At 48.7% G+C, this 14,445-nt stretch overlaps 1 protein-coding gene and 1 non-coding gene across 2 annotated transcripts; both read right to left on the bottom strand.

Annotated features, from left to right (window-relative positions):
• Window positions 1-2,687: 2,687 nt before the first annotated feature.
• Window positions 2,688-3,297, bottom strand: LOC116649059 (60S ribosomal protein L12-like). The gene has a single exon (XM_032431551.1). The coding sequence runs from the start codon at window positions 3,130-3,132 to the stop codon at window positions 2,815-2,817; it is 318 nt and encodes a 105-aa protein (XP_032287442.1). The 5' UTR covers window positions 3,133-3,297; the 3' UTR covers window positions 2,688-2,814.
• Window positions 3,298-14,044: 10,747 nt separating this feature from the next.
• LOC116649105 lies at window positions 14,045-14,148 on the bottom strand. The gene has a single exon (XR_004302626.1). It is a non-coding gene; the product is annotated as a U6 spliceosomal RNA (small nuclear RNA).
• Window positions 14,149-14,445: the final 297 nt, after the last annotated feature.

Raw genomic sequence — 14,445 nt, 5'->3', positions numbered from 1 at the left:
TAAGTTTTGAGGAGCACAAACGATATTTTGCAACAACTGTTAGTGATAGGGAAGGCTCTGCGTTTGCGTGAGGGCTGAAGTCACAGGAACTGATGACACTACCATGGTTTGTCACCTGCGTTCCCAAGGGAAGAAAATACTGCCTTTCTATGAGAGGTTACTGAAGGTAAAAATGGTATTTTTCCCCCAGCTAGATGCATGGACCCCTGAATTCTAGCTATGCACCTACAAGGAGCTGACCATGCCAGACTTAGGACCCTTATGAACCAGGAGCATTTCCCCCACGGGGTGCCGCTGTCCATAAGCACCCAGCGCTGGTGCGAGGGCCGCAGTAACTCAGCTGGGAAGGACGCCTCCCTTGGTCGCTGTCCTATCTCTTTCCGATTGAGTGCGGGACTGTCTGGGTTTTCCATGTTATTGGGGAGGGTTCAGTGTTGACACTGATCAAGCCAGAAATAAAGGCAGGAGGGCACAATGGTCCCGAGCATGGCCCTGGGGGGCACTGGAGACCAGATTCACGTGCAGATGCCCCCGCTCATTCATAACGGGTCGGGACTCAGAGCTCTCAGCTGCACAACAGGGCTGAAGATTGTGCCCTGGTGGGGTCATTGAAAGGACCCAATGAGATAAGGGATGGAAAGTGTGGGTACAGTGCCTGTGCGTGGAAAGCACTCAATAAAAGAGCTGTCTGAGCACCACCTTGCCCCTTCATTGCTTCTCTCGTGCCTTTCCGTGAAGTACAGCAGACGGCGTTTGAATCAGACCTCTCCAGATTGCTGCTTCTGCATCCCACTTGGGATCCCACTCCAGGATGTGGCTGTGTATAGCTGGGAGAACCTCCCCGTGGGAGCCACGGAAAGTTTCTCTCTTCCTCCCCACCGCCCAGCCCAGCCCAAGCTGATGAACTTGGCAGTGCACATTTAACCACCGGCTTGATGGGTTTTCTTTTCTTTTTTTCTTGTCCACCAAAGCTGAGTTGCTGAGTGAATCGTTAAGGGAGTGAATTCCAAGAGCGTGAGCTTCTCTTGTTTCCCAGGACAGGTTTGGGCCAAGACAAACCCCAGTGATGCCAACAGCAGTTGCTGGAACAGAGCAGCTTAAAGCTGACTTCTCGGCAAGCCTTTCGGGGCTCTGTTTGAACATTCTCCTCTCTCCTTCCACCCGGTGATTAAAGGAACCACATATAACTTTCTCCTTATGTCTTGTTCCGTTTCCTCCCCCATATGCCCCTTTGGAAAGGCTCTGCAGAGTCCCTCCGTGTTTCTCAAAGAGCCCCGGAGCTGTGGCCTCTTGATTTATGTTCGCTTGGCAACGTGAGGTTGAAATAGCCTGAGAAGCCTGAATAACTGGATACGGGCGATGGAGAAGGGTGGGGCAGGTGGGAGGGTCTGGTGGTGGCTTATGCTTAGCCCTCCCCCCATCAGACCAGAGCCGTGGACCCCAGAACCAGAGTGCAAAAGGAACATCAAACCAAGTGGCTGGAGTTTGAAAAAGAAGTCAAGATTGTCCAAAGAAACTCACAATATCAATCTTTTCTGGGTGCTCCTTGGGTTTTCTCCTTCCACAGATCCCTCCTCCTGTTCCCTGTTCATTTCCCCCGTGGGGGAAATAACAGAAATTTTAATCTCCTGATCTGGCTCACTGCAGGAACTCTCTCTAAATATCAGCTGAATTAAATACTTGTATAAAAGAAGTTGGGAGTTGACTTTTTTGAGTTTGGTTCTGTTACACATTTTGCCTGAGCATGCAAGCATGGCTTTCAACCCCCATACGAGGTTGTGTCTGTTCCCCGAATTAGATCTTGAGTGATTTGAGGGTAGGAACTATTCTTCCCTCCTTCTCTCCTGTCCTTATCCCCTTCCACAAATTTATTGAGCACCTACTAGATGCCATCATCATCTCCTCTCGGCCCCCACACTAGCACTGGTCTTGTCTGTGTTCTACTAGCTGCTGGATGAACAGATGAATGAAAAGACAGCGTTTTAGGTGGGACTCCAAAAAGTAAGCCAAGATCTTCAGTTTTCCTAGAAGGTTGCTCATGCGGTTAACATCTCAGAAATGGGATCCCAGGCAGCAGCGAAGTGGGCTGGGACTGGTACTAGGAATAAGGATCCCTGGTTGCCGGTCCCAACTCGGCCACCATCGTTCTGTAGGGGTCTGGGAACAGTCTGTCTAACTTTTTGGGCTATTGTTGTCCTGTCTGTAAAATGAAACCAAGCTCAAGACTTCTTTCGTATCTAGAGTTCTGTGATTCTCCAAAACCATTTAGTCCCAGATCCAGTGAAATCAGACCCTTCCATAACCGAATTAGGAGACCACCGGATTCACTCCCAGCATATTCACTTCTTGGACCGTCTCTTCTTCGTCTGATTGGAACTTCCAGTGTCTTTTTGTGTTCAAGAATCTAGAGTGGCTCCCAATTGCCTGTCATATGCATATGCTTTCCTCTCCTTGGCTTTCAAAAGATAAACAGTCTGTCCACTACCCACAAATCCACTGTATTTCTCAGCACTCAGCACTTGGAATCCCCCAGTCCAGGCAGGCTGCTTTCCTCCTTGACCCTGATCTATCTCCAGGCCTTTACTTATGTGCCCTTCCTGTTCCATTTCTGACTTCTAAATCATAGTGATTTCGTAAAGTCTCCATTAGAGTCAATGAAATTTATTTTTTTATTTTTTATTTTTTTTGGTTGTCAAATGATCCTTTATTGAAACATTTTCCTTTGTAGTCAACTAGCTGGGCATTCCACCGCACCCTGTTGATGTCATTTACGATGTCATGAGGGTGGTGGCCGTCAACATTGCAGCCCACAGACTAGGCAGTCCCCAGGATTTCTTTAATGGTTCCAGAGAGTTCTCTGGCTAAAGATCGGTGTCGCATCTGTCGGGCAATATTGACAATCTCATCAAAAGTGGTATTTCCACTGTGCTTAATGTTTTTCTGCTTCTTTCTGTCTCTTGGTGGTTCCTTGAGGGCTTTGATCATCAGGGCAGAGGCAGAAGGTACCACTTCAATCTGGGCCTGTCTGTTCTGAATGGTCAGTTTCACAGTAATCCTTAGGCCCTTCCAATCACCGGTTGCCTTGGCGATGTCATCACCAACCTTTTTTGGAGACAGACCCAGTGGACCCATCTTCGGGGCCAGGGCAGACGTGGCACCGACTTCGCCACCGGCGCACCTCAGGGACACGACTTTGGTCTCGTTGGGGTTGAACTTAGGCGGCACAGCGGAGGTGGCTGGTGTCGGATGAACCCGGATTCGGGACGACCGAAGAAAGTTGCACCTTTGCCGCCCCGAGCCGAAAGCCAAAAAAAAAGCACAGTCAATGAAATTTAAATTGATTTTGAATAGATCACCCCAAAATAAGAACTTATAACAGGAAAGAAAAAATTAGCCATAATTTCCACATCCAAAGACAAAGGCTTGTGAACACTTGGGCTTACTTCTTTTCAGTCTTTTTTTTTTTTTTCTTTTTAAATCTGAGCAGGGTTTTAGGGGATGAACCACAGACCTTACTTATTGATTGCCTATGGTTGACTATGGGAGTTGCTTCTGATCTTTCACCATCGTCTACCTGTTGTGACGGCCATCCTGTCACCGAGCCATTTTACATGTCTTTGATTATTTCCTTGAGCTAAATTCCTAACAATAGAATCACTGGGATTAAAGGCCTTTTGATGATGGGGGGTGGGGGTGGAAGAAGAGGAACCACATTGAGATCCAAATCCTTTGGTGAGTCCAAGGAGCACGCTGAGTGAGAAAGTGACAATCCCCATCTTCTTCTTTGGAAATAGGCCAGTTTAACAGGTACCCTGGCACCCTTGCTTTCCTGCCTACTAACGTTCTGGCCCAACACCAAGCTTCTGAGACCTCGAGCATTGGTTTTCTAAAGGCAATATACTAAAGAAAAAAAAAACTGCAGGGTATCTTTAGCTGGGACTGAAGATTCCGGAGCTAAGTCTCTCCTGAGTCTCCTCCACCCCACTGCCCCCCACCCCCTCCTCGGGTGATGGAACTATGCACTTCGGCATATGTGATTGACTGTGGTATTAAGAAAATATGTATGACACAATGTTTTTTAGCTTTTTCCAGAGATATTTATATCACACAAATGGCATGTTGGGTCCCCCCCCCCCAACCACTAAGAATGAATAAATCAATTGTCCTAATCAAGCTAATGGAGAGGATGTGGACTAGAAAAATGGGTGGGAGGGGGGTCTCTGCCTGAGCCTGCTGCCTCCTGATCAGGGGGACCCTCGCAAGCCCCTTCAGGTCTCTGGGCCTCTGTTTCTCTGTCTTCAAGATGGGCATGGTGTTGTCCGACCACTAATGACTTCACAGGATAAAGAGCATCGGAAGCATTTGGAGTTCTTGGAAAGAAAGTAGCTGCATGAATTTTTAATCCTCAATTTTCAGCTCTTTGGAGCTGTGTAGAGGAGCGGAGCTGTAAACACAGAGAACTCACCACTATATTCTGGTTTATAAGGTTTTTTGTCTCACACGATCCCACAGATCTGACCTTAAGCACAACTCAGAATGTGGGGGGGAAATGCAGTTTGTTGTGGTCGTTGCTATTACGTAAAAATTAATGGCTTGGCAAAAGCAGGGATCACCTTGTCATGCTGAGGTCATGTTTACACCAAGCAAATACATTTCAAGTTCCTAAACCTTCAGCAGCACTACAGGGCAGGACCGACATCATTCCCAAGCAAGACTCAGAATCCCGGGCCAGAATCACAATGGCTCTGAAGGGAGATGTTAGTTGAGTACTATTTCTGTGGCCAGAACCCCATCAGTGTCCAGATGCCTTATGGACAAGGGAGGTTTTCCAGTTCCTGACTTACTGAGGCCTGCTAACTCCACTGGACAGTGAAAAAAAGAAAAGAGAAATTCACAAGGACATAGAACCCAAACTCGGATCTCATTCCTTCTTCATCCTTCCATTCACCAAATATTTATTGAGCAACCTAGAATCTCCCGGGGACGGTGCTAAGTGCTGGGGTTGCCCTGGATGGCAAAAGCAGAGCTGTCCCTGCCTGGGTCGGAGGGAGGTTGTGGTCAAGTTGAAAAGATGGACATTAATTGGTACACATAGAAGGAAATGTAAAATTACTGAATGGGGGATAATGAGCGCAAGGCTACGGGAGTGTGATGCATCCTCAGACGGAGGTCTGCTCTAGCCTTGGAGAGGAGGAAAGGGGGAAGTCACCGCATATACCAAGGCCCCTCCTAAGAGAGAGAGAGAGAGTGGCACCTTTGAGGATATGACAGGCTAGAGGATAACAGTGAGGGGGAGAGACCTGAAAGATGGAGCTAGGCACACCCACTGGGATGGCTGGAAGGAGAAAAAAAAAATAGGAAAATAGCAAGTGTTGGCAAGGAATTAGAAAACCTGGAACTCTCGCACTCCGCTAGTGGACGTGTAAGATGGCGCAGTTGCGTGGAAAATGGAAAACAGTCTGGCATTGATTCAACAGATGAAACACGGAATTACCATAGGAGCCAGCAATTCCGTTCCTGACTATATACCCTCTGAAATTGAAAGCAGATGTCCAAACGAAAACTCATACACACATTTCAGAGAGGCAGTATTCATAACAGCCAAAAGTTGGAAACAAGCCTAATGTTCATCAGTGGATTCACAGAAGATGATAGATCCATACAGCGGAATATTATTTGACCACAAAAAAGAAGGAAGTTCTGACACACACACTACCACATGGATGAACATTGAGAACATGATGCTAAGGGAAGGACAAAGTCATAAAAGACCATATATTGTAGGGTCCTATTTATATGAAGTGTCCAGAATAAGTAAATCCATAGAGACAGAAAGCAGACTGGTGGCTGCTTGGGGTGTGGAGGAGGTGCAGGGTGGGGGGTGGGGAGAGGCAGAATGGGGAGTGACCCCTAATGGGTAAGGGGTTTCAACTGGGGTGATGGTCAAGAAGTTCTGGATTAGATAGTTATGAGGGTTATACAACAGTGTGAATCTGTTTAATCTCACTGAGTTACTTCAAAATGGTTAAAAGGTAAATTTTCCATTACATGTATCTAATAATAATAATAATAATAATGTGGAGCTAGGGAGGGAGGGCCAGCCAGCTGGTGAAGTGGTTGAATAATGTTTTCACACTGACAACAACCCACAGACCAGCCTGGCTGCAGGTGGGGAAGGGATGGGAGTGGGCAACAATGTGAAGAGGGAGTCCAGTGAGGAGCTAGGAGCAGTGGTCCAGGAGAGAGATGGCTTGGACCAAGGGGCACAGTGCTGGTGGAGAAAAGTGGGCAGAGCTGAGGGATACATAGCAGATAAAAAAGAGGGTTGGTGAGGGCTTGGACACACAACCATCCCAAATAGACTGAACTCTGCCCCCTCATATATATTTGTGCACTTATTTATGAGGCTTGGAAGAAGAAAATATGCGTCCTCATAGGGATGCTGGAAAGCATGCTGGAAGAAGACCCTTGGATTCGATTCTTTATTCTTTTTGCTGCCGGGCCTGGAGTAAGTAACTTCATTTCTTTGTGCCTCAGTCTTTTCCCCTGTAAAATCAGGACCCTAAGACCTACCTAATTTAGAGGTTGCTATGCCGAGATGGGAAGGGATAAGCATATCGGGACAACAGCACCTGCCCTAGGTATCTCCTGGAATTCTTGGGAGACCCAAATGAGCTGCTAATCTTTCAAAGAACACCGATCACCCAGGGAAGCAGCCCAAGCTGCTGGGGCTGAGGTCAGTTTTAGGAGGCAGGTCCCTTGAAGAGATTCTCCAAAATTGGTGATTTTATAGTAACCTCAAAGGTAACAGATTACAGTTATTAAGGCTATGATAAAAAGGCAGAGGGCTCTAGGAAGCAAAGACCCCTGAAACGTTACCTTCCTTCTTCAGCACTTGCCCCGCCCCCTTCAGAGAGGCCCCGCCCCCGGCCCAGCCCCATCCGGACCCCGCCCCCGATGTTAGCGCGGGCCAGGCCCCCTTCAACTCCCAGCTCCCGGGGGTTGGAGGCTCCCACCTGCGCGAAGCTTTTGGTACCCGGGTGGGAATGAGAGGGCATTTGATGGGCGGGGACGGGAAGGCTGGAAATAGACTGGGTGAGAACTGGGGAGACCATTCCACCCCCCTCCGTCCCCGCTCTTCACTCACCCCCTAGTTGAGGGCCTGGGCCTTTGCAATAATGTAAGTACTTATTTAATGCATGCCCGGCTCCAGAGTTCTTCATTTGTCTTTCTGTCCTTCATAGGCCAATGTGCTTCCGCCTCGTGTCTGTCCACGTGGACGCGCCTGGAGAGGGGGTTGCTTCCCAACAGCTCCTGTTCGACCCCCAACCCCGGGCCAAGGGCACAGAGAGAGGCTGGGGTGGGGGACGAGGCGGGGGAGAGGGAGCACCATAGGACAGGCTTCTGGAAACAGATCCCATGCCAACTTGGATTCTGTCCTTCTCTCTAATAAAAGGAACTTTTCGCTTGTGTGTGCGTGCGTGTTTTTCAAACACCCTTTAAAATTTTTTATTTAAGGAGGCTGGTTCCTAGCCCTCTGATTGGAGGCATCACAGCGCAGCAGCGAAGCTGAGTCCGGCACCCGCTCGCGCGCTCACACACACCCCCTCCTCCCGAGGTTTTCCCCGAATGTATCTACTCCGTTACAACTAGACGCGGCCCCTCCCCCACCTCGCCTTTCCCCTTCCTCCCCTCAATCTTGGGAGGAGCATTCTCTGTGTCTTCCCGAGTCCCCGAGGGGGACCTCCTATGTTGGAGTGGGGTGGGGGCAGGGTCCTACAACGAAGACCAGAAAGAACAAATTAGATAATCAAAAGAATTATAGTAATTGCTTTCACTTTCCCGAGCCCGCTCTGCGGATGCTCTCGCCCGCCCCTTCCCTGGCTTTCAGTCTGTCGGGAAGACTCGGTCTTTCCAACCCCCACCCCTCCCCCAGGCTCCTCCTCTCCTCTCCTCTCCTCTCCTCTCCTCTCCTCTCCTCTCCCCTCGCTCGCGCGTTCCCTCTCTTCCTCCGTTTGCTGGTGTGCTGGAACGTTCAGCGGAATATGATGAATGATCACCTGTCACGGCTTGTTTATTATAATGCAGGCAATCAATTACACATCCCCAACGCTGGCCGGCCCGCAGGAAATTTATATGCTCAGCACAAACCAATGTGAAAATGGAATCTCATTTGCCAAATGTCTTTCTCCCGGTACAGCGCGATGATTGCAGTCTGTGTTTGTTTCAACAGTCGCGTACAACTGACAGTGCCATCATTTACTGCCTGGCTCAGGTCACGTTACGCTAAGGCTTTATTTATTGCGTTACGATGGCCAGCACAGGAAAAGGACAAGGGTGTCTGTCAGGGATGCCACCATGTTAAAAAGCGGGCGGGCAACACAGCAGCCTCAGCCCCTGCCCTGGGCCCCTGCGCCTCCAGGCCCGCTCCACCTGCATCCTCCTGCGGGGACTCCTAGGACCCCTGGGGGAGGAAGCTCCGGGTGTCGGCCGCCCCGCGGACGCTCCACAGGTTCCGGGGCTCAGATCGCATGGACCAGAGTTGGAATTCAGCTTCTGCTACTGCCTAGTTGAGTGTGGTCTGGGATTCAACCTCCTCATCTGGAAAATGGGAGTCTTAATACCCTCTTCACAAGAGTACCGTGATGTCTGGGATATCAGAGGTGTGGATAAATTAAGTTCTGGTGACTTCACATCACACTCTGGCCAGCCTAAGACCCGCCCCCTGGGAGGCAGGGAGGAGAGGTCCCATTAGAAGAGAGATGCCTTGGAATTCATGTCCTGCGTTAAAATCTCCCAATCTCTACTTTCTGAGACTCCGCTGTCTCGAGATCTCAAGTTTCCCTTCCAGGTGGAATTTTGCACTTTTGTTTCCTCTGCAAGGACACGTAGTGGGATTTGGGGAAAATAAAATGGCCATTTCACTCTACTTCTGTTGCTATCATTGTGAAGTAGGCACAGCAATCCCGGTCTATCTGGCTGTGTGACCTCAGGCAGGCTCTGTCCCTTCACTTCTCTGAGCCTTGCATTCCTGCCTTGCAAAGTGAAGAGAGTAGCCCCTAAACTGCCTGCCCCCGTCTTGCTGGCAGGATCCAGAGTGTCCATGGGTGTAGACAGTGCCATGCAAACTGGAGCATGCCCTTGTCACCTCTTTCCATCTGGAGTTCCGGTTGGTCTTCAGGGTTTTGCTGCACAAAGTGTTGACCCACATTTGTAGCCCGCGCAGCACTTGGCATAAAGTAGGAGATCAGTAATGGGGGGCAGGCAGATTCTCATAGGTGTATTCGATTGTTCCTGTATTGTATATTTCTTTATTTATAATCTTATGTATTCATTTAATGGCTGTCCTCAGACTAGTCTGATTTGGCACATCCTAAAGAAATCCGTTCATATTTGTGGCTTTAATGGATGGATGGATGGATGGATGGATGGATGGATGAATGAATGGCTACTTAAATGAATTCATCACAGGGGCAACCTCTGTTGTGAAGGGGGCGGGCCCTGGTGAAGGGATGTTTACAGGCATCCTCACCATTCCTGATCTCACGGAATCAGGCTATTCCACACATGCCCGGCCTTGTCTGGGTGCCCAGGGTGATGCCTACTACATATATTCAGTGCCAACTGGTGACCGAGCACATGCGCATCCTTCTGGCTACTCCTCAGACCAAAATCCCCTGAACAAACTCCCCATCTTCCTCGCATCCCATGTTGCCTTGAAGTCTCTATGCCTCCCTCAATGATGGGCTCCTTACGGACAGGCGGCTACAACTCATTCGTATTCGAGTCCCCAGAATGCCTAGCAAGGAGCCTGTCTAAAACAGATGCTTTGCAGTCAATCAATAAAGATGATCTTTTCTACACACTGGTGTATGGACTACAACTCAGAATTCCATTAAAACACGCTGAGTAAGGGGGAAAAAATGTTTCGGGCTCATATTTAAAAAGCGAAAAATTAACAGCTGCGTCATATATTTTGGTCAAGTGCTTTGGATTTGTGGAAGGGATTTCTTTCTATAAATATGATTATTAGCCGCCCTGATTATAACAATACCCTGGGGGATGGCACAGAGCTCTGCCTTCCCAGCAGGGTGGGCTGGGGAGGGCCGGGTATTCCCTCTGCTGACTTGCTTCACTAGTTGACTAACAGACCTTATTCCCTAGCCGAGCCCACAATATCCAACCAACGCCAGCTTCCCAACATGGAGGGGAAGCAAAAGCAAGCACGGGGGGATCCTGGGGGAAAAGCAGCCTGGGTCTGCTGCTGCTTTGACAGTTGAGGCTCCAAGAGGGGCTGGCAAACAATGGGAAATGAAACATTTGAGTGGCTACAAAAAATTCCGTGGGAAATCCCCCCCGGTGGTATTTATGTGCCGCGGCTGTGACAAGGGGAGCTCGGGGCTTTTGATTTCAAGGGTTCTTGAGCAGACCACAAGGAATGTTCTGAGGTGGCATTCCCCAGGAACAGCTCTCCTGAGCCACAAAGGGCCAGTCTGTCTGTCCAGGGAATATCTGGCCACGTGCACAAAGTTGGCTGTGAACTGCAATGGACTGTCAGGAGCTCACCCACAGCAGCAGAGCTCAGTCCTCTGAACCTTCTGCGCTAAGACAAATTCATCGCAACGGTTCCCTGAGATTTTCCTTAGCCTCAAGAGCCTGGGGGCTTATGTGACTGGGGGTTTCCCTCAGGCTCAGCCCTGCTTCCAGAACTTCGGGAATCTTAGCCCTCTGCTGACCGCTCCCATCTAACTGAAAAATCCAAAAGCAGGGCCTCATGCATTCCCCATGGCATTTTCTGGTTAATTTGTGGCCTTACCCTGTTTTCTCCATTCCTATTTGTAATGGACATTTATTTGTCTTTTGCTCCCCCACCCCCACCCTCATTGAGAGAATAAAGTGGACTTGTTTTGCTTTTCTTAGAACTAAGACATATTCAAGACTGCCCACTATTGCTCATGTCCTGCTGTGTGATATATGTGTTTATAGATCGGCTTAAAGGTGAGGTTTAGAGCTTTTTAGAGACACTTAGTAGATGAGAACACTGAAACTTACAGGGATAAATAACTTGCCTGTGTGTATTGGTCAGGAGGTTTCAGTTGCAAAGTGATAAGCTCCTATCTTAAATGAACTTCAGCCAGATCAAAAATATATTAGATTATTTAACTGAGAAGCAAGAGCTGTATTAGCTTCAGGCACGGCTGGATCTAGGCCCTCAATTAAGTCTTTAGGAATTTGCCTCTCTTCATCTCTTTGGCTCTGCTCTTCCCTGTGGTTTCATTTTTAGATTGGCTCTCTTTATCTGTTTTACATCTTCCTGGAGTCAAATCCAAGCTTTCTCCTGGTTGCTCCTGTAAAAGTCCCAGGGTTATGTCTGGGGGGGGGGCGGTCTGACAGGTTCAGTTCAGCTGCCCATTGCTAAACCAATGACTATGGCAAGGGGGACAGAATAATCTGATTGCCCAGGCGCCAGTCACGTGCTCACTGCCGAAGCATAGCCAAACCACAAGCATGGAGTAAGAGTGAGTGGGTCCCCCAAGAATACTGAGGTGCTCTTACCAGAAGGAGGAATGAATGCCGGGTGGGCAGAAAGACCTGATGTCCTGTACTCCCATGTCACACTGGTAGTAAGGGGCAGGCAGACCTGCATGCAGATCTGCCCTCTACCTTCTCCATGCTGCTGGAGACCACCTCGGGGACCCCCTAATGCCCTAGCCTAATCTTGTCACACGAATTCCTTCTAGTCGGCAGGTTTCAGAATGTGCTGGGGGATGCAGGAAGACAGCAGAGGGGAGCAAGGAGGATGGGTGACAGAACTCAGAGGCTGTGCCTATAGGACCCCTCCCTTGGCCTGTCTTTCAACCATGCAGCAATTCTTGTGTTTGTTGGTACATTCAGTTCCCTTGGACGCTTTCATTTAAAGAAATAGCTCCTCATATTTTATAGGCTTGAAATCAGTGATTTTTCTGCAACCCTTGCCCTCTCACTGATTCATAAATGAGGAACAATAGCTCAGAAAGAGGCAGGAACTTGACCAAGACCATGCAGCAGCGCAGTGCACGGTGAATCTGAGAAATCACACCTCTGGATGCCCACCTCCTGCCCTTTCCACCTGCATGCAGCCCTGCAGGTGGGTTAGAGATCCCGGAGTGGAGACCACCACACGCACCCCTGCCGTACAGGACTGATTTATTAGCCAAGGATGCAGATCTTAACACTAACAGAGCAGTTTCCCAGAGCGGAGCAAAAAGAGGGAAGCTTTTTGCAGCCTTTTTTCTAGTCTCTGGGTGCGGGCAGCCGCTGGGGACTCACTTTGTAGGTAGGATCCTGCCAGAAGGGAGAACAACAGCCAGATTCCTGCTACTCCCTCCTCATTCTGGGAGCTTACATCACCGTTCCAGAAGAACCTACATGAGTGAGCCATGTGCTTCTGGTTAGAATGTTTACAAACAACTAACTGTTCTGCTCTGTGCTCTCGTGTCTGCAGAGCTGGTCTCCGGGCACCGGCCCGGCCGTGTATTTCAAACACACCCTTCTGCAGTGCTGGCCACTGCTAATCATCACAACTAACCTTTCGGAGCGTGTATGTTGTTCCCAGAACTGTGTGCTAAGTGCTTGCCAGGTGTCATTTCATTAAATCCTACCGTAACCCTGTGACAGTAGGTACTACGATCACCCTCATTTTACAGGTGAGGAGACAGAGGTACAGAGAGATGAATTAGTTTCTTGAAGATCCTCAGCTGGCTTCAAACTCAGGCAATCAGAGTCAAGTGCATGAGCTCTTAGTTATATTGCTCCACTAGTCGCGTGATCACTGCTTTGGACAAGGAAGATGTATGTTGTCACCACACCCAAACAGAGACAGACAGACAGAAAGTTCTCTGCTTCCTTCATTCGGGCCCTTCCTTCCACCACCCATGTGCTTCCAGCCGAGTCTGAGGAGCACTGTGTTTTTCCTTTTCTCCCCCACTCTCTGCCTGATGTCTTCAGCAAACACACCCAGGGGATTCGAGGAAGAGAACTATGATATTACGGAGTGGGTACGGCGCATCAGGTGCGAGCAGAACACGGGTAAGTCAGGTACGGAAAGGCGCACGGTCTCATTACTTAGACTACCTTGCAGCAGCTTATTGAATTAGTGTGATTCGTAACATCTTCAACTTGGATCTCTTCCAGGCCAGCCAGCTGGTGCATTCAGTACTACTCAGCTCGCCTTAACTCAATTAACTAAGCCGGGCTGAGCCGGGCTGAGCTGAACTCAACAAGTATTTCTTAAGCACTGAGCTGGCTGCAGGGGGAAAAAAAAACAAAGGAGGGCAAGATGCAGACTCTGCCAGACTCGGCCCTTAAGGAGATGCCTTCCGTTCTTAATGGCATAATACAGCGCCATCATTTCCAAGTACCGCCTGCATGATTCTCCCCACATCTGCATGCCCCCTGTGCTAGGTTGTACTTCACAGTCTTCTTTAAGTAAATTAATTTTTTTAAGTAAACTAATTTCCTTCTCTAAACTTAATTTTTTAATTATTCACATGAAAATGACAGAACATAAAAGAAACCACTTCGAGGTGAACAATTCAGGGGCATTTAGTACCTTTGCAGTGTTGTAAAAGCCACTACCCCCGTCTGGTCCCCAAACACTTTCATCCCCCCCCAAAATAAAACCCCACACCCACGAAGCAGGTGGTCCCCATTCCCAGCTCCCCCAGTCCCTGACAAGCACTAATCTACTCTCTGTCTCTACGGCTCTGCCTCTTCTGGACATTTCCCATAAATGGAATTATACAGTGTGTGGCCTTTTGAGATTGGTTCCTTTCACTCAGCATGGTAGTTCCTAGGTTCATCCATGTTGGAGCGCGTATCAGTACTTTGTTGCTTTTTATGGATGAGTAATAGTCCATTGTATGGATAGTCCACATTTTGTTTCTCCAGTCATCTGTTCGATGGGCATTTGAGCTGTTTCTATGTTTTGGCTATTGTGAATAGTGCTGATAAATAAGTGTATTTTATTTATTTATTCTATTGAGATGTGAGTGATGTAATAGGTGGAAATCTGGAAGGCTTCACAAATTTGGGTGTTATCCTCAGGCAGGGGCCATGCTAATCTCTGCAGCGTTCCAATTTTCACATATGTCCTGCCAAAGTGAGGACTCGGTAAGTTAATTTTAAAAGGAAATGACTGTAAGTAGGAAACCTCTATTTCTCTAATAGACAGCCAAGTAGATACATAAGTATTAGGAGTACAAATTTCACCAGCTGAGCACCGAGGATCATCCTGTGTACTATCAGATACAGCCATGATGAGTCTGAGCCGGTACTGGATGGGGTCAGGGCCTCGAGCTTGAAACCTGGCTTTGCCATCTGTGTGATTCCGGGTAAAGGCTCCTGTCCTCCCCCCAGTGTCAGTTTCTTCCTCGGTAAAATGGTAATACTGATGCATGCTTCCTC

Source organism: Phoca vitulina, unplaced genomic scaffold, assembly GCF_004348235.1.
Source record: "Phoca vitulina isolate PV1807 unplaced genomic scaffold, GSC_HSeal_1.0 scaffold46, whole genome shotgun sequence".
NCBI lineage: Eukaryota > Metazoa > Chordata > Mammalia > Carnivora > Phocidae > Phoca > Phoca vitulina.
The sequence above is the reverse complement of the archived record's forward strand: the minus strand, read 5'-3'. Positions and strand labels throughout refer to the sequence as shown.

Excerpts from the sequence above, each read along its gene's own strand:
- LOC116649059 (XM_032431551.1), bottom strand. The coding sequence starts at position 3,132 with ATGGGTCCACTGGGTCTGTCTCCAAAAAAGGTTGGTGATGACATCGCC.